We start from the raw sequence: 25231 nt of genomic DNA, 5'->3' as shown, positions 1-25231 counted from the left end.
GTATTGTACCAGGAGGATCGTTTGTGGAAGGCATTAGGGATCACTCACATCCCCAAACTAAATCACAACCTCATCGACTGCACCCACCTCAAATTACGACCCTATCAGCACAAAACAATGTAATGAATCCGATTCTCTGAGCGCCTGCACCAGATAATGTGTGATGAGAACGCCTGCGCACATGAATTTGGGTATTACAGAAATCAATATGTGCTTTCCGCCCAGCAACAAATTAAATATCCAAGCTGCAATAAAAGGCTTATAATCTTATAGGAGTTCTTATTCTCTCCTCTTACTAATCAAATGAGTTTGACATGAAGCCTATTTAATACGCCACTGAGTGTGTTTGTTTTTTGACTGTTGATATGAAAGTCTGAGTGAACGGGACATGTGACCAAGATAAATCTTTGTTGGTGGTGGGGTCATAGATGAGCAGACATGTTGTTGGGCGGTAAACTCAATCACAGAAACATATAGTCTGTGTTATCATCTCAGCTAACCAATTACGTTGTCATTTGTGTCGGAGGGATTATGGGTATGCGGCAGGCAAAAAAGGAGGGTGATGATTGAGATTGACGGTTTCGGCTGACACTGCTGTGACTTTTCAAGGGCCTTGTTCTGACACTGAGGTGTTCCCAAAGGGTAAATGTTTTTACACACACACACACACACACACACACACACACACACACACACACACACACACACACACACACACACACACACACACATACACACTCACACACACACACACACACACACACACACACACACACACACACACTGCAGTGTTGGCTCAGGTGGAACACCAGTCTACTCCTGCCAGTGGCTGTCAAGCAGAGTGTACATAAGAACTGGATACAGCTGACAGCCCTCTGAAAGAACCCAGAGAGGAGTAATTATAAACACATACATACTTGAGTGCATTTTCTGTGTACTATAACAGTCAGGCAGTGCTCACACATACACACTTGGTGATCCTGGCCAGTTGGTGACAGGCCTTTTGTCTTTCATTCCCACATCCACCATGGCCACCGGCGTGGCTGGACTCAGCTGCCAGAGCGGATAGCACTGCTCAGCTATTTGTCTTTGCGCTGCCAAAGCAGACATCAATTGCGGCACAAAAGGCCTGTTTCATGGCAGCAGTGGTGTGGGGTGAAGTGTGTAAGAGAAGGGTAAATGTAAAAAAAGACAACAAGCACAGGAATGTTGCAGCGATGGCCAAACCATTTTGCCGTCATGGCTCAGGAGGTAGAGCGGTCGACTCCCTGGTTCCATCCCCTTGAGCAAGACAACAAACCTCTCACCGCTCCATATGAGCAGGTTTGCACCTTGCATGGCAGCCTCTGCCATCAATTTATGAATGTGTGTGTGGATGGGTGAATTTTGGTGCATGTGTTGCTAAGTGCTTTGAGTGGTTTGTAGACTAAAAAGGCCCAAAATAAGTGCAGTCAATTTACCATTTCCCCTGCGCACATACAGCTAAATGTAATACTGGCTAAGAGTGCATCAGCAGATCGTGTAAAGCTGCATTTAGGAACAGCAGAAACCTGTAGATATGTATCTTTATTCCATATAAAATGCTGGTATCAGGTAAGAACACTTAAAAACAGTGAAATAATAACTCCTATAAATCATTGATCTAGCTCTCCATTCAACTTAATCTTCTTCTATTGCTTTTCCCTTCTGTGATGCATCATATACACACTGAGTTGGTAAACATGAGCGTGATGTGTTAAGTTTACCGATGACACGTTACAGGATTTCTAAGTAGTAGCAAATTATTCCTTGCTGCCATTTGGAGCCACAGTTACCTGGGTGTAGCTTTAAACTCTACCTGCAAGTTCCAAATATGTATCCTTCAGATTTAGACCATCTGAAAATAATACTGAAAAATGTATGTTTTATCATCTAAACTAAAAGTCCAAACTAAGCAACAGAGCATGTTTCAGAAGTCTTTGTTGGCTTGTGGCCCTCTTGCATCAGGCTCTCTGAGCTGGCACTGACTTGGGTGTTAATGCGTAACTTCTGATTGGGGAAGCTGGCTGCCAGCCTGTTCTGAGTGTTACATTACTTCTAACTGGCAGCTCACTTAAAGCTCTTGAGACTCAGATTCCAAAAATGCCACTAGAGGTGGAACAAGATACAGCAGAATGGCCGCAGGATAACAAAAATAGTGGCGACAATTGGCAGAAGTTTAGGCCCAGATACATTGGCTGCAACTATTTTAAATGTTTACCTTTACAGCAACAAGAGCACTCCTCCATTCAGTTTTGATGCATCTGTGCTGCATTGCTGCTACAGTAGAGCTAAATTAGTAATATATGTCGCAAGACAAACACACTGCCCTCAGTTGACTTCTCACCATACTATGGTCATTTTGAGTCTCTTTGTGGTCATTTTATGTTATTTTATATTTGTTTTGTGTCTCTTTGTGGTCTCTTTGAACAACTTTTAGGTGAAGGCCATGGGGGGCCCTGACACTTTGAGCCCCTGGGCCTGTGCCCGTATGGACTGTTCAGTAATCCATCCATGTTCTGAACGCTTAATATTAAAAATGAAAAATGTCCTCTTCCTTTTTTCAAAACAAAACCCTTACCAGTTTATTCAGGAAAAATACACCAATACAGCAAAGTTTTAAACCAAGAAAATGTATAGTCCATTCTGTCATTTTAGTCGTCTTATTGTGGCAGTAGGAAAGTAATGAGGGGGCACAGAAAGGGATCGAGCATGTTCTGTCCCTGGCTCTGACTTTTTATGTTTTTTGCACTCTGTGCCCTTTTTAGAGTGTCATCCCTCCTGCTCGCTCTGTACTGGGCCATCTGCAGACAACTGTACATCGTGTCCCTCCCCGTTCAGCCTGCACGAGGGCCACTGTGTCTCCACCAGCCCACAAGGCTTCTTTGTTCAGGACAACCAGTGCCAAGGTGAGAGCACACACACACACGCACACGCACACACACACACACGCAAACACATTTGTATTCCTATACATTGTGAGCACACTATTTAAAGAAGAAGTGAGAACTGGACTAACTGTCCTCACTTTCTGAAGACGTCCTCATTCTCGAGGTCAGATACTGCTCCTCTGATCCTCACAAAGATAGCAGGGCAGCAGCAAAAAAAAGTAAATGTAGAATTATTCTGTTACAAGTAAAATCTTACATTCAAATTTGTACTTAAGTAAAAGTACAAAATAGTTTTCTTATACTTAAAGTACTAAAGTACTAACAGTACTCATTATGCAGAATGGCCAATTTCACAATATATATTATACTATTGGATTATAATTATTGATTATTATTATATTTACTTTAGTAAATGTATTTAGTTACTTTCCGCCACTGCAGTGTTTTATAATTTAGTTATGTAACTGATGCTTTAACAGTTATACGTTATAGGGACCCACTGCAGAGGGGTTAAAGAGCCGCATGTGGCTCCTGAGCCGCAGGTTGCAGACCCCTGGTTTAGTGGCACCGTCAAAGACAATGTTCATGATAATGGTTTGTAATGGTGTCTGTTCTCCTGGACTTGTAGTGCCTGTAGCTGTTTGTGTTTCAATCTGTAAAACATTGCAATCATTGGCTAACCCATATAAAGTTTTTTCCACAATGTAGGCAAGAAAACATGTCCCAAACCCTTCTTCCCTCTCTCACAACATCACCACTAAGACACTTTTTCAACAAATTACTAAAAAGTCTAATGTAACTAAAGAATAATTGGTAAACGTTGTGATTAATGCTGAGCGTTTTGTTATGGGTACGTCCAGCGGAGACCCAGGCGCAGAACACTAGACTCTGGAAATGGAGTAAGTTTAAATAGTTTATTAATGCAATACTCTCCAGTAGGCAGATGGTGAGAGAAAAATGGTACAGCAGGCAGGCAGGTAGGCAGACTGGTAGACAGACGGTCAAACAGGAGTTGAGCGACAAGTTATGCAGTGATCCTGGAAAGAGCAAGTCAAGGTTATCCATAAAATGCAAAGTAAAATGCAAAGTAAACTCAGATAGTGTCCATACTGAGTGGCCGAGATCTAAGCTACCGGGGTAGTAGAAACAACAATCTGGTGATGAGTGGCTGGAAGGCCGAGGTAGATAAACTGTGGTGGGATGAGTTGATTGTAGACAGGTGAGCAGATTGGAGTTTATGGGTTGATTGAGATCAGCTGCTGAAGTCTTTGGCCACGCCCACGCCCATGCCACATACACACACACACACACACACACACACACACACACACAAAGAGACAGGGAAAGCAAGGAAAACACTAGGAATACAGATGGGACCATGACAGTACCCCCCCCGCTCAACGGGAGCCGGCAGGCGACCCACCAGGCTTGTCCGGGTGATCCCAGTGGAAATCCCAAATGAGAGAGTCGTCCAGTATGAGCCGGCGGGACAACCACATCCTCTCCTCTGGACCGTATCCCACCCAATCCACCAGGTACTGGTACCCACGGCCCCGTCAGCGGATGTCCAACAGTCGTCGGACCGTGTAGGCCGGGTGGTTGTCGATGATTCGGGTGGGTGGAGGGGCGACGGTAGGAGGGCACAAAGGACTAGAGGAAACTGGTTTCAACTGAGATACATGAAAGGTGGGATGAATCTTCAAGGATGATGGTAATTTCAGTCTGACCGCGGATGGGTTAATTACCCTCTCCACCGCAAATGGACCAATGAAACGAGGCTATAACTTCTTGGATTCTGCCTGTAGTAGAATGTCTTTAGAAGATAGCCAAACTCTCTGACCTATTTTCCACTCTGGGGCGGGGGTCCGGTGACAGTCGGCAATGCGTTGGTTACGCTCAGTGGTCCTCAGCAGAGCCGAGCGACCATTCAACCCTCTAGCAGATAGGGGCGTTGACAGAGGTTGAGTAGCGATACCGGCCGAGACCACTAAATGGGCGTCCAGGAAACTCTCATCTGCTCCAGAATCAACCAGGGCTGACAGGGAGAGAGCTTGTTGGTTCACCAACAATGTGGCCTGCAGGGGTCTTCTGTCTTGTGGGGCAGTATCCCCATCCTTACTGACGAGCTCCCTCTTTTGGTCGCTGGGGACAGGAGGCCAGGAAATGGCCGGAGTGAGCGCAATACATACAGAGTCTCTCCTTGAGTCTCCTGAGACGTTCCTCGGGAGTGAGTCGGGCTCTGCCTAGTTGCATCGGCTCCACAGAAGATAGGTGGGAAGAAGAGACTACCTGGTTGGTATTAGGGTAAACAACAAGATCTGCACCGAGTCTAGCTGGAGAAGGAGGAACTACCTGAGAAGAAAACAACCTTGAGGACCGACTAGTCCTTTCTATGCGTCGTTCCCTAAGACGGTTGTCCAATCTTATGGCTAACGACACTAAGTCGTCCAAGCTGGCAGACTCGTCCCTCACTGCTAACTCATCCTTAACAGCATCCTCTAACCCTGTACGAAAAGCTCCCTGGAGAGCCGAGTCGTTCCAACCGGCCTCAGCTGCTAATGTATGAAACTCAACTGAAAACTCAGCTACACTACGGGACCCTTGTCGTAAGGCAAGAAGACCTTGTGAAGCCTCCCTACCGCTGACCGGGTGATCAAACACTTTCCTTATCTCCAATAAAAACTCTGGGAGTGAAAAACAAAGAGGACCCTGACCCTCCCATATAGCTGAACCCCAGGCTAGAGCGCTATCAGTGAGTAGCACAATAATGTAACTTATCTTGGCCCTGTCACAAACATATGTAGCGGGCTGCTGCTCAAAGACTAGCGAACACTGTAACAAAAAAAACCCACATGTCCCTAAGTCTCCAGAATAACGATTGGGAGTGGGAATGTTAGGCTCACGTGCTGGAGGATGAGGCCGGACTGGAAAGGGTAAAGTCTTCAGAGGGTTGGTCGAAGCAGAAGACGTGAGGTGAGTAGAAACCAGGCTCAGCTGATGTCCCAGCTGTGCCATGTTGGTAGATAGTGATTGAATATTGGCCACACACACACACACACAAACAAAGAGACAGGGAAAATATGGACAGGAAAACACTAGGGATACAGATGGGACCGTGACACGTTTGGGATTTAGTTGGGATTTATAGGACACCAGTGTAATCACCCATAACAAATCGGAAATTTTTCTTGATATGCGCAGCAGGGAAATTTAACAAAAATAAATCCTGCTTAAATTTAGAATGAGACATACTGTGAATTAGCCTAATTGTAAGAGAGATGTGAGCATTTATTCCAAATATTATTTAAAGTCTTTCTTCCGAAGCTTTGAAGTTGTGATCTGTTTGGAGGCTGCTGGATTATGCTTCCTGGGTCCAGACGATAGCTTTTATTCCGTCAGTGTAATGAAAAGCATTAATATTACACAACATTAATTTGGTCAGGAGCCCTAGAGGTAGCAGTTTAAAATTATGTTTGTGTTCACCACAGAATGTGATGTATTTTCAGGGTAAGGTCAGCGGTGAAAGCTTGTTACAGCTAGGTACTGAAGTGGGTTCAGAGGAGGTGTACTTTATTAAGCATAATCTCTCGAAATTGCTGTTTTAATCGTTACTTCCTGTAGCACCTTTTTGACCAGATTAACAACACAACAAGAAGTAGAAGGAAGCATCACAGTGATATTTACTGCTAAATTACATCAGAAGCCCTCCATAGCACCAAACTTAGTAGCGTAGATAAAGCACAAACGTGTGGTGGTGCATGTACAATAGCTAGCACAGCATGTTAACCACTGAAAAGTGCTTAGAGGGGCGCTTCTTCTGTTTCAACCCCCCTCTCAATGACCCACCTTGTTAATGAAAATCCATTTGCTCTAATCTCGGTCTCTGACCTCATTTGAAACAGGACGACCCATTCTAACTCCCGTCTACCAACGTATTGAAGTTTATTGTTTATGTAGAGCCAAAACCTGTGATAAACATCATTGAATCTGTTTAATATTTATTTTTCTACAGAATTTTGGCTGAGTAATTGAAATGGCAGATGCAGACAGATACCTAGACAGTAGGAAAGAATGATGGGCTCAGATTACCTTTTCCCCTGGGATATCCAAATAAATGGGCTGTTTTCTTAGTTGGCCTTGTCTCCTTCACTGTTGATTGGCTCATTAGAAGCTTCTCAGATACCCTGAAGAAGTATTGTATTTCTGTCTCAAAGAGAGTACATTTTTACTGCAAAGTTTTGGTGTTGATGACTTTTTATACCTTGTAATAAGACACAGCGTGGAGTTAAGGTTCCATTAATCAATCCTTTCATATAATGGCAATGAATCAAATGACTATGAGTAATGTGAAAGGGGTGGCTCGTAATGACAAAGCCACATAGAGTTATCATCAACTCAGCTCTACGGAGCTTTGTGGCCTTAATTAATAGTTTTTGGTTTTAGGGCACATTTATGTGTTGGTCTGGTTAAGTCTCGGCTTTTACCTCAGCAGAAGGCTAGACAGTTGTTTTCCACAAGCTGACAAACAAGCTCTGATAAACCCACTGCACATGAGCTCCACAGCACCAAAGTGCAGACAGAGTTAGAGACTCGCTGGGACCAACATTTTAGAGAATATTGAATTAACATTCATCAGGTGGCAAGAAACACAACCCCGAATGAATGATGAGGTTGTGTGCGTCTGATGGATGTGTAAGTAGACGACTATTGCTAACATAAAGAAAGAAATCATGTAATGCATTTTTAGCAAAGTTTTAAAGTGCAGATGCCAGTCGCTCCCTCAAACTTCCTTTTGCACCATCCTCATTCCCACTGAACCCATGTCTCTCTTGGATATTCATATCAGGATTTGTATACAAGTAACTGTATGTATTGTTTTATTTTATTTTATTTTATTCTCTTCTTATTTAAATAGCTGACATGTTCTATGTGTGTGTAGCGTGAAGGGGCTGTTATGTAAAATGACAAATTAACCCTGTAACCTCATGCAGTTATACGGCCATTAGTGAGTGCATTGGAGTATTGCCATGTACCTTTTTCAGATGTAAGCATCAGATATGGCCATCACTGTACCTAATGGCCATTTGGTTTTGGCAACAGCTTACAATGCACTTGATGCTTGGTTAATAATACTTGGGAAGTACTGTGTTTGTACCCTCTTTTTCTCTATCTTAAACCCCCTATTCATTCTCAATTCTTCCTCCTCCCTTACTTTACGCTCTCCATCTCCTACGCCTCTTCTTTCCTGATCCTTCCCCGCCTCCTCCCCTCTCCTCACTTTGTCCCCTCTTCTCTTCTTCCTCTCTATCTTTCCCCAACCTCCTCTCCTCTGCACATCTTCTTCAAGTCCTTCATCTCTTCTCCCTTGTCCTCCTTTCCCTCATTCTTCTCCGCATACATCCTTTCTTTCCTTCATGCCTCCTTTGTTGAATCCTACATGCTTTCATCACCACTTTATCATATGTTGTTGCCTGTTTTTGATCTTTTTCTGTCGTCTCTCCCCTTTTGTCCCTCTCCTCCTCCTTTCCTCCACATCCCAGCATGCCACCCGTCCTGCCAGTCCTGCTCCGGTCCCTCCCAGGCCGACTGCACCTCCTGCCCCCCGCTGGCCTCCCTACAGAACGGCTACTGCAGGACGAGCTGCCAAGAGGAGTTTTTCCTCAACACTGTCACTGGAGAGTGCCTCAGTAAGTCAGCCTGTGTCTGTGTAAATGCGTGTGTCATTTGTGCGAAGCTTTTATCGAATACGCCGCCATGAGTGCCTGTATTTTTAGCCTGAGTGGCCCCGGTGGGAATAGAACCACCAACTCTGGCAGGGTTAGTACCTCACTGTGCCCGCTGAGCTCTGCGTGATCACGCAGACAGAGACATAACCAGTCTCTAGCTCCAATAAACTGTATTATTTATGAGAAATGCCAACCGTCTTTGTAAAATAGATGCTCTAAGATGGGAAATTTTTACTTAAAAACTCTGTAGTCTGTTTATTTCGAATTGGTGGGTCTGAAATGACCTGCAGTGCTGCAGTAGCTGCTGTAGTAAAAGTCACCACCTTTACCGTGTGTTTGCTGAAATATCTCATTTGTGTCGAGCTGTTCTCCATAGGAGCAGCTGGACACAAAGCAGGTTCTCTCTGTAGCTAAGTAAGCTAATTACAGTAGCTGATCAACAGGCCAAGATTTGTTTACATGGAAAGGGTCCCATATTTTAAAATCCAAATGTTTCCTTATTTCTGTTGGAGCAGCCTTCGATTATAAGAATTTTAATGAAAATTGTTGGAATTCAGACCAGTTTTCAAAATTTGAACCTTAATGCTTTCACCCCCCACTATAATTTGAATTACAGCAGCTTCTGCAGTTGGCAAATCAGCCATTTGAACATTTATTTTCTGGTTCTTTGATTAGAAAGGTTTTTTGATGAAAGCCCAAGCCTGGGTATTCTAAATGTAAGGTACTTTGCTGCAGCTCTGCTTCACACCTCTGATCAGCTTCTTCTCTTAAGCAGCAACAATTGAGGTTTATAAGTATTGTAATATTTTGAGCCACATCAATCTGATGGAACATTTTTTTACTTCTTTTAGAAATAAAATAGAAATAATGGAAACTAATAGCCATGAAATAAACCTATAGTAATGTAAATGTTTCCTTTCATTATAACAAGAGAGAACTTGAAATATACACCTCCTCCACAACTAACTGGAGAGAAAGCTGTTTCCATAAATGTATCTTCACCTTTTGGTGTTAATTAAAAAAACTTTTTAATGAGTTTCTCCCTCACAATTACGCTTTTCAGAAAATCTCTACGTGAAACATCCACGGGGATGAAGAGCTTTCTTTAGATCTTTGCTAATAAACACCATCCTAAGATATTTCACACCTCCCGCCCCACCCCTCATTGTGCCATTGTCTTTGCCAGGCAAAATATAACAAACTATCCAGCAGAAGATAAATAGAAAAGGTAAGCTTGCAGTGTTTGTGTATGAAGGTAGCTCCTGCTGTCCTCCTCCCTCTCGCTGCATAATGAAATGAGTTTTACCTCTCTGGACCACTGGCTGTAGATTAAAAACAGGCGTGTTTACACAATGGGAAGCCAGCATGGAAGAGATAGCAGGAGGGGTAAACAAAATCTGGGGGGGGAAATAGACACATTGACTTTTAATTACAGTTGTTGATGACACACGGTGTTTGGAGATGTGAAACTGCAACCACAGCTCATACACACACACACACACACACACACACACACACACACACACCTGTATGTGGGCAGACACAGACTGCTGGCTTACACACACACAAGTAGATAAGCATGGTTAAACGCACATATTTGTTTGCAAACACACACTCGCATGCAAACTAATCTCAAATGGGTCAAGCTCAGCCAAACTCTAGTTAATAAAAAATGCCTTGTGTCACTTCTGGGCCACAGAAATACTGAGGTCATCATTTCTGCATGGCCAGAAACACACACACACACACACACACACACACACACACACACACACACAAACTCTAATTCTCTAACTCACAGATTTACACATACACATACATTTTATTCCTCACTTCTTCTCTCTCTCACATACGGACACACACACAGCCTTGGATTACCCCTCTGTCCAGCCAGCGGTACCTCTGTTACATAACCTCTTAAGGCGATGAGGCTTTCGCTCTCAATCACGCCGAGTTCATACGAGAGCAGCCGTCAGAGGCAGATGTCTCACTATTGGCTGTCTCCTCTTATTCTCCCCCTGTCAGTCTTTCTCTCACGTTCTCTCTCTCTGTCTCTTCCTGTCATTTGATTCGTATTTGAGAGCAGCACTCTTATCACTCATGCTTTTTATGGCCAGCCAATCCAGCCAAGTGATTTGACAAATTCCACAAGTGCTTGTCCTTAAATCGCACCTATCTTAAGCCTTAAACTTTTCAGAGCCATCACACTCAGTCTTGAACTGCTGCTCATTTGTGATTCGTGCTTCTGCATGAATCACAACTCTATTGGAGACCGAAACCTGTATGTGTTGTTCCTATGGCTGGGCAATATGGCTTATAAATAATATCTCAATATTTGTTGCTATGTACGATATACGTATATTCCAGAGATCATATATGACATTTTAGAGGGCTTTCATGTTGGTACCTCACACTGTCGCAGGTGGTCTGCTCTCATTCTGAAGAGAAATCAGTGCGTGGAAACAGGACGTTTCTCCATGACTGTTACAGCCTGGCTCAAAGGCTGCAACAAATATGGGAGACCAGACAAGGCTGAATGTAATAAATAGGCATATTTATCTACAGCATCACATTTACGCACCTAACAAACGTGGAAGTCAGTAATCAGTCATGTAAACGTGTATGGGTGTGTGAAAATGTGCAGCAAAAAAAGAGCTGTGTCCAAAGAAAGAAAGAGTACCAATGACACTCTGAGGTGGTGTACTATCTTTGGAAATGTATACCTTATTATTCAGTTTGACAAATTATTCACACGGCTGTGACATTAACAGGAAGTTTATCATAAACATGAGTGCAGGCAAACAAACGGTCTCCGTGGAAACTAGAGTTTCACCGCTGTAAAATGTTTATTAATGCAGAAAATCTCTCCATGTTTTCCCTGAACTTTTAATGGATTCTGTGCCACATGCTTAACTTAATCCCTCAGCTAAAGAGGAGAGTGAGCATTAAGAGTCATACTTAAGGAGAAAACTTAAGGTGTTTTGTGCAACTGGACAAAATTCAAGACCTGAACTGAAAACAAAGCCATGTGACCAAGAAAGAAAAGAAAAACACAATTGTTGCAGCGAGAGACAGTTTAACTCTCTTGCCAACCTGCTGCCTCTCACCCTCTCACCCTCCCTCTCTCTGTCTCTCTCTCTCTCTTCCTTTTTCTGAAATCCTTCTTGTCTGATGTAAAGAGAATCAACTTCTGAGCCGGTCACCCAGAAACATTGATATCTGAGCTCTGAAGGAGAGTTTTCAAAGCGTACAGCTGTACGAGTTTATATTTGTGTCATTATTATGTTGGAGCTATTATTTAACACCATATGAAGCTTAAAATAGACCGGCACGTTGAATACCAGCGATGCATCACCATAGAAACAAGGCATACCAATATTAAAATAAAAAGACATGTTTTTTTTCCATCTTTTTTTCTTGTCAATAGAAAATATAAACCCTCCATGGAAACGCAATTTAAGACACCCGGTTGCCTACAGCGATTGTCGATGTCTGTTTCTCAACATGTTTCTTTTGGTTTTCTGTTCTAGTGTGCAGAAGCTCTGCACAGATGTTTCAGTGTGACCCTGAGCCGAAGCGTTTACACTCACAAAGGCCTCGTTACATATTTACAGTGGTTAGCAATGTAAAAGATCCAATGCATTTATCTTGTATCCTGCGCTGCAGAGATCTCTTACATCAAAATTATATATTAGAAGAACATTAATACAATATCAAAACATGCTCTGCTGGCTGTAAAGAGAACAAAGGAAATGTCTAAATAGATCATTTAGGAGTGAAACAGAAACAGTGACTAGGAGTTACCTGACTAAATGTTCAGAAGGTGAGAGCACGAAACGCTTCTGTGTGCGAAGACATTTGTCATCTTTAAAAGGGTTAAGTTATTTATGCCCCTTTGTCTTCCCGGTGGAATTACAGTTAATTACAGCTCAATAGAATATGATGCACTGCTCCTTGTGCCGTAACACTGTAATTATTAGCTTCATCACTAAAGTGTGGCTTTTAATGTTCTGCATATTTGGTGGACATTATTTAATTGTTGCTGCTGACCAGCTTTTTGCCAGTTTTTTCTTTGTTATGTATAAATATGTCCACACAGATCAGGTTATTGTCTGCTCTCGTCCCTCATTTGAAGGGTAGAAATGTTTAAATAAGACCTCTCTTCGCACATGTTTGTTCTGCATCTGTTCTACATTAATACAGGCCTTTGTTTGAGCGACAGAGTGGACTTAAGTTTGAATAATGAACAAGAAAAAAGTGCCTTTCCAACCGTTCTCCAGAACAATCCATATGTCTGACATCTAAAACAAGGGCAGAACTTTTCTATTTTGGGTGCCAGAGCCAGCAGTGATTCAGCATGAATAGAAAAGTAGGACTTGTTTAATAGCTGCATCTGTAAATCCGTTCTTTGTTGGGACAACATGTCTAGACAGGGTGAAGTCAGCGTCAGAGGACCACACAGCTTGTCTCTCTACAGCGCTCTCATCTTACGCCTGTAACTTCAAATAAAGAAGATGTCCCACTTTTGATCCTCTTGATTTCTGAACTCCTGCTGCACTCAGGCTCCGTCCCCGCTCACAGAAACAAGTCCTAGTATCTTTTTTAACTGGCACAAAGTCACACGGATAAAGTAAGAGACATTAGAGGTTTGATTTTCCTGTATGACTGGCGTTAAAGAAGTTTCTGATCTATAGATATATATTCCAAGGGATGCAGGGGGAAATAGCATGATATGCGATAATGTCTGGAATAAATCCGGCCCCACAGGAGAATATGATTATCCAGTCTGCATGCCATGCATTTATAACTCCAGCATACCTTTTTATGCGTTTCAAAAATAGTAACTATGCCATAAAAAGGGACTCTGAGGACCCAAATCGATACCATTTTCGTTTTATATTCAGTTTTTGACTGCACAGTCAATAATCCCTGACGCCTGAGTTATCTTATCTCCTCTGTGGAGCCATTTGTTTAGCGCCCTGAACCAGATTGCCTGAAGAGTGTTGGCAGGAGGAATGCTGACACGTGTTTTGTTGTAAAGTGATGTGACGTGAAAGGTGTGGATGGGAGATGACAAGAGAGGAAGTTCTTTTTTCTGTTGATATTGGAGCTGCTTCAGACAAAGAATGTGACTTACCTGAACAGATGCCACGCTCAGTTTGAAGCTATATAAGCGTTTGTTAGAGGAACAGCTGCTCTGGATGCATAAATAATCACCATCTGAGTTAACTGTCATCCATTAGAGATCAAAACATTTTCCATTTAAAACAGTGTACAATCTACTTCATGTGTCATTGACCCCAGTTTCTACATAAAAGTCTTGAACAAACTGTCAGCTATTTTACAAGAAATGTGGACTACATGGACTTTATCTCATGGGTTTTCTATGTGAAAGATGCCATCACCAGAAATGACTAATCCTAACCATAACCACAACTTTATCTATCTCTAACCCCAAACATCCAACCAAAACAGTCTCACAGCAAGTTTGGAGAAAATTGATAAATGTGCCACATTAATGTATTATAAATGCACCATCATAATTCCATGTTGTAGACCTGTAACTATAAAAAAATTATATGGACGTAGTCTCCGTGATGTCACTCGGAGGCGTTGTGAACTCAATGTGGGAGGCTCCGGCAATGCCGACTCTGGCTAACTCAAAGCAGTCACACCCTTGATTATGCCTAACTTTAGGTCATATTATAATTAGAACGATTGAGTTATATAAATAATTATTTAATAAATGAATTCACCCCCAGTAAAGTTGGAATGAGCGGCAGAATTCGCTATAAGGAGCAGGTAAACATACATTTCTGCTGTGAAGTTGGGCATTTTAACACGGGGGTCTACTAGGATTGATCGCGTTTAGAGCCAGCCTCAAGTGGTCATTTGAAGAACTGCAGTTGTTGGTACCGGAGGTTGCCGCTTCACTGTACAATGTAGCTTATTTTCCCAGTTCATTCACTTTTTCTCCTTTTGAATCTAAACTTCCACTGGCTGGTGCTTCCGACTCTTGTTTTGTCCCAAACTGTGTCACGTAGGAAAGGAAATGTGTAGAGCCAAACAAGCAGAGCCTAAAAGTCAGGGCACAGGGCAACTTAGATACATAGAAGAAATGTATTTATCTGTATCGTCATTCAGACTCATGAATTAGATCTTTGGTTCTTAGGACTTGAGACTGCTGCTGTATGCAAGGCTTCTGCTGGTGTAAGCATAATCTTCTTCAACACTTCTAAAACTTCCGCATATTTTTGTTATAGAAAATGAAAAAAAGGGGAAGTATTAGTCTGAAGAAAGTACAGCGCATGAATAACCAAGCCATGGAAACAGAGTATAACATGCCTGTGTTTGGAGGGCAGAGATGTCTTAACTTGTGTCATATAAGAAAAGAAAGTGGCAGAAGAAGTGTGTTTCTTTCCTGTGTTTTGTCTTTCATTTATCCCATGAACACTCGGATTAAGAATCAAGTTGAAGTTCTTGCATTTTAATTAAGCCTTTTTATTGAATTATTTTTCCTTTTAAATACATTTTAAATTATTTTCTTTTTCCACATTTGTACTTCATTTGTACTTCAATGCACTTCTAAACTCTTTTCAAAGATCGCAGTCTTCCTCTTATTTTGAAAGTTTTTCTCCCCTGACATATTATTTTTGACCTACATGCATCAACAAAAACCACAAAATTAAAAAACACTTTAATATGCCACTTTATTGAAAAGATCACGTCACATTTTCTGACTGAATCCATATCTTGTTCCACACGCTTTGATATTCATCTGCGTTCACCTTGTAATCGCTCCAAACTTTTCTCATTTACGATAATCCTTCACAAAGAAGTACTTTCATGGTCTTAACATTTCTTTTCTTTCTAACACCCCGTAGGTGATCAGCCTCTCTATGTTCTCTCCTAACCTGGCTGACGCACAACTCTTCACCTGCAGAGCCCCCTCGTTCTGCTTTGTACTGTAGATAGTTATCTTGGCACGGGCGGTTAACTTTAAGGTCCCCACCAGTGTGCCAGCCAGACAAAACCCCAGACACCATCAGATAAAACACCACGAGGTGTTCTTCATTGTTCTGCTAATCTTGGCTCCATTCGGGCAACCCTGCTGTGGGTATATACGGGTCTGTGGGTACAGGTGCATGGCATGTGGGAGCCTTTATCTAAAAGAAAGAAGAAGATCTAAGTCTGAGAGGTAATAAACGAGGAGAGAGGCGGAAAGGACAACATGTGTTCAGCCAGAATTTATTTCCTGATTTTATTTCTCACTAAAGAATCACGACTCAGGTTTAATTAGTGCATTTTAACACCCAGTTCCAGTATTTCTAGATGAGACATCCTCATTAAAATCCTACTTTTATGAATATTTCTTTTGTGTAATGTTCTTTAGTAATTGCTCATGTCTGCACGTGTTGCTTTTCTTTTGTGTGTCTTCTGAGAAGGCTCCCACAGGCTTTGAATCTCCTTAAAAGTTAACAGATTTAAGAAGGAGTAAAAACAGATCAAAAGTTTTTCTAAATAAAAGGATGGCCATGGAAATCCTGCTTTGTCATTCAAATATTCATCCGCATGCATATAGATTAATCAGCTCTCTGGCCCTCTCTCTGCCCTGCGTTTGACTCTTCACTTCCTAGCAAATGATGATGAAGATCAAGAGTTTTACTAAAGAAACATTAGTGTTGAGTTGAAAAGGATAAAAGAGGCTTTTATCTTGATTTACTGTTGACCACTGACATAACAGCTTGGAAATGTGCTCATTAATGTCCCTCAACTTTATATGGTAACCCTGGTTTTCGTTTTTATTTCTTTTAGTTCATCAGTTAATCTGTGCTCTTTAAAGGAAGGCTTTTATGGTTACAATAATACAAATTTAACAGGTTTAGAGTTTTACCACATTATGTGTCCCCTCTGAATAAAAGGTAAAGGCGAGGCGTGATGAAACACAAAAAGCACTTTTCCAAGCAGTGAAAGCAACGTGTGACTTTGATGGTGGCTTGATGTTTATCCGTGTGCAGTATGATGATGTAAGGATTTTAAGCTTTGCTTCCTGTGTGTGTCCTTCCTGCAGAGTGCAGCTCAGACTGTCAGCGATGCACGGCAGACATCCAGACGGGCATCGGCAATGTGTGTCTCTGGTGTAAAGTGCCGAGGACCTGGCTGCTGGGCGATCACTGCGTCTCCCAGTGTCCCGAGGGCCACTACAGCTGGCACGGAGCCTGCATCAGTAAGGACTGTTACTCCCCTGCATATATACAGTACATAACAGGGTCAGAGGTCAGGCAGTAGCTGCCATGAATGTTAAATCCCACCAACGCTTTTTCGGTTTTATTCATCAGTCAAAGATATTTAAAATTGGGGTCATTTTGTTGACCTGGTAGGAGTTCTTTCTTGGCCATCTTAAAAGTAGACACACTGAATTCAAAGCTGAGGATTCTGCTTCATGAATAAGTTATTTTCCTTTTATCCTCAGAAGTTTATTCTTTTTTATTTCACAATGGAATAACTATCAGTACTCATCTCCTGGGGCCGTAGAAGTACAGAAGAAAACCACTCGGATATACACTCGATTATTCTTATGTGCTCAAAAGAACACACAATCCCCAAATTTTTATCCCAGCTCACTACTCATGCTTTGACGCTCATCTGCAGACGGTGAAGAGATTGAAAACGAGTGACTGGGCAGATATTCGGGGAATTAGAGGAGTCACATTGTTTGAGGAAAACCTGTATTATTGTTTACACAGTTTACACAGCACTACAAGTGATGGAAGAAGACACATCGCTAGTTTAGGATAATATAGCCATCCTCTCCCCCATTAGGATCATCATCATCATCATCCTCCTCATCCTCATACTTACCTGCATTATACTCATCATCGTCATCAGTGTCTTCTTTATTACCGTCATCCTCATTCTGCTCTTCCTTATCACCTTCATTGTCTTTATCATCGATATTCCCCTGATCATCATCATCATCATCATCATCATCATCATCATCATCATCATCCTTTTCATCCTCCTCGTCATCCTGCAATATCATCATCATCATCTTCATCACCATTGTCTTCTTTTATGTCCTGCATTATCATCATCGTCATCATCATTAATTGTCCTCATTCCCATCATCATCCTTCTCCTCTTCATCATCATTGTAATCCTCATCCCCATCTTTGTCCTTGTCCTCGACATCATCCACAATAGTATTTGCATCTTCATCTGCTTTTCATTATCCTGCTTAGAATCATCGTCATCACCCTTTAACATCGTAATATTCATCGTAATCGAGACCGTTCTCCTCCATGTCCTCCTTTTCTTCCTCAATTTCATTAGTGTCATCCTACTCATCACCATGATCGTAGCTGTCATCCTTATCATTGTATCATCATCATCATCATCATCCTTGTCACCCTCTTCCTCTTCCTCATCCTAATCCCCATCAGTCTCATCATTATACTGTATCATCTTCCTCATCCTTATCTGATATATGCTAATCAACATCAACCACCTCTTCATCATCATCATCCTCATACTCCTCCCCCTCCCCGTCAATCATCCTGATCAGCATCACTATCCTTCTCATATTATCCCCCCTCTTCATCATCGTAATCCTCCTCATTCATATCCTCCTCAATTTCATCGGCATTATCATCATCATCCCGGTCATCATCATAATCCTGCTCCTCTTTTCATCCTCATCCTCATCTTCATCATCACGCTGTTGTTCAGCAGCTCAGCAGCAGCGTCCTCCACACGGAGCTGCTGCAGAGAGTGTGAGCAGGAAGCTTCAGGCTGTCAGAGCAAAACCCCTAGAGTCTTATTTAGCTGAGCCCTGGACAGGCACACACACACACACACACACACACACACACACACACACACACACACACACACACACACACACACACACACACACACACACACACACACACACACAGACAGACAGAGATATAAAAAGAAACAAAGCAAGTCAGATTGAAATAGCCCTTGTAGACATATAAACAAAACACACACACATAAACATGCACTTACATTCACAGAGTAAGTATTTTATTTTCACACGTCTCACATCTTACATCATATCAGAGCGAAATGTGAAGTTTCTATCTTTGTGATATTGCTGATTATTATTCAAGGCTGGATGTCAGGAGTGTGTGGTGGTGGTGGGGTGTAGGGGAGTGTGTGGTGGTTGTGGGGTGTGGGGAAGTGAGCAGCAGAGCAATCTGTGAATGATTAGACCCTTGATAGTGATTAGTGATACTTCTGAATATGTTGTTTTTTCAAGAATGTAGCTTTAATTAGAATTTTGCCAGATTTGTTTTTATCAAGGACATATTTTAAGGATATTTCAGCAGCTCTTTAATCACTCAACTTTCCTGAGAGTTTTAAGATTTTCATGGTGTGAATACAACTACATCACTACTACATCATACACTACATCATACACTACATCACTACTACATCATACACTACATCATACACTACATCACTACTACATCATACACTACATCACTACTACATCATACACTACATCATACACTACATCACTACTACATCATACACTACATCACTACTACATCATACACTACTACTACATCATACTACATCATACACTACATCACTACTACATCATACACTACATCACTACTACATCATACACTACATCATACACTACATCACTACTACATCATACACTACATCATACACTACATCACTACTACATAATACACTACATCATACACTACATCATACACTACATCACTACTACATCATACTGTCTAATACAGTGTGTTGATGTGTTGTACTCTAATGGTGTTCATAGCTCCCAATAATGCTGCATTATTTCACTGTATCTCGTTCATATATTCTGAGCAGAAGTGTTGCTATTGTTAGTTGCATCATGTTTACGCTGCTTTATTCCATTTCATCGGACATGTTTCTTTGGTGTAATCCTTTCACTATATTTTGTCTCCTTCACTTGGAATCTTTGTCATCATTTTATGTTACTGAACTAAAATGATTTTATTTTTAATCCAGGATGCCATCCATCCTGTGATGCCTGCAGTGGGGCGGGGCCTCTTTCCTGTACTTCCTGCTCCGTCAGGAGCAGTGCTGTTGCCCTCGGGCCTCTGCACTCCCCAATGCTCCCTCGGTTACTACGACAACGGCTACAGGATCTGTCAGGGTGAGTGTGGTAACCACGGCTGCATCTCACCTGCAAGATAAATTATCTAAAGAACCAGAGATGTCTTTTTACACGCATGTAGTTACAGCTTAATGTTGCAGGAGGTCCTAATGACTTAGATGAGATGGACAAAATAATATGAACAGGCCTGCGGTTCTGTAACAAATACCAGCTCGTTTTCTTTTTGACACTTTTTGACAGGACTCAATTTAACTTGACAGCCATTATTATGATGAACATCAATTAAAAAAAGTGTGCCTCTTGTTCATTAATGCCTTTTTCCACTTGCTTCATTATATATACATTAGTATATATATATATATATAAGTATTTTTCACTGATTCTTGCTTTTGTCCGTCGCCTGACTCCACATAATTACCTTTAAATATGTTGAGTATTATTTTGAGGTACCCTGTTGAGTCTTATCGACACATTCTTGTTGGATGTAATAATAATAGTCCAGTATCAAATGCCTGAAATGCTGGTGGATTATTTGCAAACTCCACAAACGTAGTGCAGTACAAATGTCCAAAATCATAACACAAATGTGTCACATGATAAAAAACGTTGTAGAGTCGCTGAGGAAATCTGAGACAGTAAAGCAGGTAGTGATTTCAAAATCCTGATGCAGATACTAAGATCTTTTGTAATCACTACCCTCTAAACTACCACTGTGTCATACATGTTTTATTTTAATAAAATTAGATATTTTGTCTCTAACGTGTGTTCCTTTTCAACTTTGGTTTGTCATTTTATATATCCCATTTTAACTCTAATCAAATTGTTCTTTGGTGTAAATTGATCAGTTTTGAACTTTGTACTTTGATAGTTTCCCCTTTATGTGGAGCACCTTGACATTTCACTGTATTTTAAAGTGTGTTATGTCCATACAATATTATTTGTATATCATATATACAGTTTGCACTTATTGTAAGTCGCTTTGGACAAAAGTGTCAGCTAAATGAACTGTAATGTAACATATCAGTTTCCCGAAACTGAAGCGCACCAGAGGGTTTTATGATAAAACCATTGTCAAAGTGTTCATGATGTCATTATGTAAACCGTCCCTGGTTAAAACAAAGCCCCATTCAGCCGGTATTACGTTGACGGCAGGCGTTATTACATTCTGTCTCTGATCCTTTCCCCTCTGACCTTGGCTCTTACGTGACGACCTTCTTGTCTCCGGCAGCGTGTGACAGCCAGTGCCTGACATGCGACATGACCGGGGTTTGTACGTCCTGCCGCGACCCGGCCAAGGTGCTGCTGTTTGGAGAATGCCAATACGACAACTGCGCCCATCAGTACTACCTCAACACCACGACCCGGGCCTGCAGAGGTACGCTGTCACCGTGACACACTGCAGCAGCACAAGGAGGGGAAATACTGGATTGATAATGAGGATGTAGTGCGCCCTTTATGATATCCATAAATTACTCCCCATCCATATTGCATGTAGTGCAGTGTGCTACATTGAGTGTATGGGGTCCATTGATCAAGTAATAAACTGAGGGACCAGATATGCAAATCCTAAACATTATGTGTGCGTTCTAACTCCGTATTAAATCTTCCGGTGTGCAGGGAAGGTGATGAATGAGCCTCAGAGGATCCATGTCCAGACTGAATAACTCGTCCTTTTTTCATTCTGCATGCATCACCCTGCTTATATATTTAATGACCCACAAACCAGCCCAGACCACATCCTGTCCAACTGAATCCCACTCCGTTTTATCGCCAACCCACGAATAAGATGTGTGAAAATGTGTTTCGCTTCTATTCTCCTTCGTGCTTATCCCACAGAATAATGACTAGATGGGATTTAGGTTCAGAATGCGAGCAGCCCAACTGTGTTGTCACACTGGCTTAACACAGATATCCACTTTAATTCACAGAAAGCCATTTCATGTGAAGCTTACATCACCTCGCAGACTTCCCTTTATCAGCGATTTGGTTCAATGTAATGAGATTTTACGAGGCATCAGGGGCCCAAAGGACCCGGCCCCTGAGGTGGAACCACCACTTCCCATGTCTAACAAGGGATTAGAAACTAAGCTAACCACTAGTGCTGATACACAGATTGATTTCCTGTGAAGCAGCCTGCAGTGCCTCCCACCTCGACAGGTGGTTTTACCATACAGCACAAGACGCTGTATTTATCCCTCCAGCTAGCCGTAGCCACAACCCGGGTAATCCGCCGAACCTTGGGTGAACTCAGAACGTTAGAAAGCAGCACTGCTTGCTGCTCTATGGAAACTCAAAGGGCTTTCAGGAGAACCTTCTGGAGCTCTCAGTTTGCAGCCACAGGGGAATGTTCCCTGAGAGACAACCTACATTCATTTTGATTTATCAGTGATCTTTTTCGAGGGAGGAACCCCTCATTTATTTCTTAGCTCCCTTTGGATCCTCAGAAAAGCCCTGTAGAAGCCTCCGCTGTTTCCTTTACCACAGTAGTGGAGCAGCTTTGTACTCTCACACTGTCATGTAAGAAAGTAAAACGTAGAAGGTAAAAAGATTATCACTGTAACAAGTGTTACTACTTCTCACGTAGGCTTTAAGACAAAGTGAGGGAAAATGTGTCAAAACCTTTAAATGACTTAAAGTTAGTGTTTACCAGAAGTAATCAAAACGTATGTCCTTATGGTGGAACTCACAGAAGGATCTTAATGTTGAATTTAGTTTCTTTTCCATATGACTCAGAAAAGGATGGCAGAGTTCACAAATAGTGCTTTAATTAGTCGACCCAAGTTGACAAAATCAACATGCTAATTGTTAGCAACCATTGTTAGACCCCCACTTTGCTAAAGAGTGAAATATCTCAACAACTGATGGATGGATTGTCATGCAGACATTCATTGTTCCCAGACATTGTATCCTAATGGCTTTAGTGATCCCCTAACTTTCCCTTCACACGTCTTGTTCTTGAACTAATGTCCTTGACATTTGGTAAATGCATTCATGTGAACAGAATGATATTATATTTGGTGATATCATAAAATATTGAACACTTTCATGTTATTTAAAGGATATTATCCATCTTCTCAGTGTTATAAAATAATTATACGTTTCACATTAAAAGATGGATATTCTGTATATTATTATGACCCCCTGATTTACTCTGTAATTGCTAAGAATGCCGTGGTGAGTCATCTCTATGTAGTTTTAATTCAAACCTAGAAGCTCACACAAACAGTTTTGTTGTCCTAATTGTGTTGAATTCACTTGTCTATATTAATGAAGCACAGCACAAACACAACAGATGTGCAGGTGATGAGAGAGAAAGGGAAAAAACACAAATGGGTTTAAAATAAATCCCCCTGCTGAAAAGAATGTATTAATCTCTTTATTTCTCTCTCCCTCCCTCTCTTCTGTTCTGCTCTCACCTTTTGCTCTCGCCTTCAAAATCCCCTCATTTCTAATTCCACTGTCCTTGCACACAAACACACCCTCCTCCCCTTCCTCCTCCTGCTTCCCTCCATCCTGTCTCCAGAGTGCGACTGGAGCTGTAACGCCTGTAAAGGCCCTCTGCGGACGGACTGCCTGCTGTGCATGGAAGGATACGTGTTGCAGGAGGGAGTGTGCACCCAGGGGTGCTCCCCTGGTTCCTATCAGGATGGAGACAAATGCCTCGGTTAGTCCAGATAAACTGGAGCACATAACAAAAAAGGATAAAACAATATGTGCAGCTACAATCGCTCCAGCTGAATGTACACATCCTTCCTTTGCACTCCGTGTGCAGTAGTGACCACTTGAAGTTGATTTCCAGAGATTTTTTTAATCATCTCTTTCTTATTAAACAGTTAATCAACAGCAGGGGACCCAAAAGGTTTCTCTGAGAGAGCCTGTACTCTGATAGTGTTTCCATGAATCTTTTAACATCTTTTTGTGAGAGGACTTAAAGTCCTTTACAGCTCTTATTTAATCTTAGGTGAACAACCGTATGATTATATAAACACTTGCTAAATATTCTCCTAAATGCCAAATCTTCATCATTAAAATCAAAACACAGAAACCTAGGAATGAAGTAAATGCGTATTTTGAGTTTGAAAATATTTTATTATTTCTTTTGACTAAATCGTTCCCTTTGAAGCCACAACTTCGTGTCACTTGGATGTCACTTTGGTTGTAGCCTCATGTTTAATGCTCAGTGTGTTTGTGTCTCTGCCAGGCTGTGATGATCACTGTGCGGAGTGTCAGGGTCCCGGACAGTGCCAGCAATGCCAGCCTCCCTACGCCACCCTGCAGGGTCAGTGTGTGCTAGAATGTGGCAGAAACTACTTCCTGGACGCCTCCTCCCAAATCTGCAAATGTAAGACTTTGTTAAATACAACCTTTTAAATCACTCATATTGTACATATTTAAGGAGTCCAAGGCATGATTTCCAAAGAGGGTCAGTACATCAGTTTAGCTTAACATTAATTATTTTTTTTTTAATGAAAAGAAGGAAGCCTTAAAGTGCCTTTGAGGAAATGTAAGAACATCTTTTAAGTAGAAATGTGTGAATGAAAATATGAATAATGCATTGTGTGGTTTAGCAAAAGATTTTACCCGCACAAAAATAAAAATTAATCAAAACATTCCTTCCAACACTGGGACTAATTTGCATCTTCTTTAGCTTGCTCGTCCGACTGTGTGCTGTGTGACGGGGTCGGACGCTGCAGTGCTTGTCGTGACCAAACCTACCTCATGGAGGGATACTGTACGCCCGACTGTGGACAGGGATTCTACGCCGACCAGAAGACCAGGACCTGCTACGGTAATAACAGGATGTCTGTTGTACCAATCACCAATAGAGGATTGATAGAGTTAGTATTGGTAAATAATAGTTAACATTTGGTTAAAAAAAAATAGATAACAAAACTGCCTGATCTTGCTTAAGGAACTAACACTTCTACTAGAGTTTTGTAATATTGCTGATTGTCCCACCTCAACCTGGTCACATTACTCCAGTCCAATATTCAGGTTCATATTATGAGATTATATTACTCCTCATTAGATGCCTCTGTTAGATCGCTCCACTTATTACTGCGCTTCAGGCTCTTTCATTTGAAAGTATGAGTAAACTGTGTTGCAGGTTACATGTAGTAGGCATTTTCAATGTTTCCAAGTTGTATTGAAGCTAAATAAACTAGTTTTCTCTAAAGCACATGTTTTGCATTGTGCAAAGCATGTGAAGTTGCATTGAAAAAATATGTCATAAGGCATTGCACTAACAGACATATTTTGGATTATCATCTCTGTACATTGCACATATTATATATATATATATATATATATATATATATATATATATATATATATATATATATATATTGTGAACCTTTACACATTCCTTGGACAATATTTTGCACATTCTTGCACAAAACTGAACAGCTTTTTATTTTAAAAACAGATAAATAAAATATATAATATGATGT

At 41.4% G+C, this 25231-nt stretch overlaps 1 protein-coding gene across 1 annotated transcript in view; it reads left to right on the top strand.

Annotated features, from left to right (window-relative positions):
• The window catches only part of fras1 (Fraser extracellular matrix complex subunit 1), a 250207-nt gene that overhangs the window by 134620 nt on the left and 90356 nt on the right, over nucleotides 1-25231 (top strand). Inside the window, 9 exon segments of the mRNA XM_029439391.1 lie at nucleotides 2787-2927; nucleotides 8450-8596; nucleotides 16707-16862; nucleotides 19673-19734; nucleotides 19736-19820; nucleotides 21010-21156; nucleotides 23305-23445; nucleotides 23983-24123; nucleotides 24430-24570. Of these exon segments, the coding sequence (XP_029295251.1) occupies nucleotides 2787-2927; nucleotides 8450-8596; nucleotides 16707-16862; nucleotides 19673-19734; nucleotides 19736-19820; nucleotides 21010-21156; nucleotides 23305-23445; nucleotides 23983-24123; nucleotides 24430-24570 (1161 nt within the window).

The sequence above is a fragment of the Cottoperca gobio genome, chromosome 9, assembly GCF_900634415.1.
Source record: "Cottoperca gobio chromosome 9, fCotGob3.1, whole genome shotgun sequence".
NCBI lineage: Eukaryota > Metazoa > Chordata > Actinopteri > Perciformes > Bovichtidae > Cottoperca > Cottoperca gobio.
This window is presented reverse-complemented; position numbering and strand designations above follow the sequence as displayed.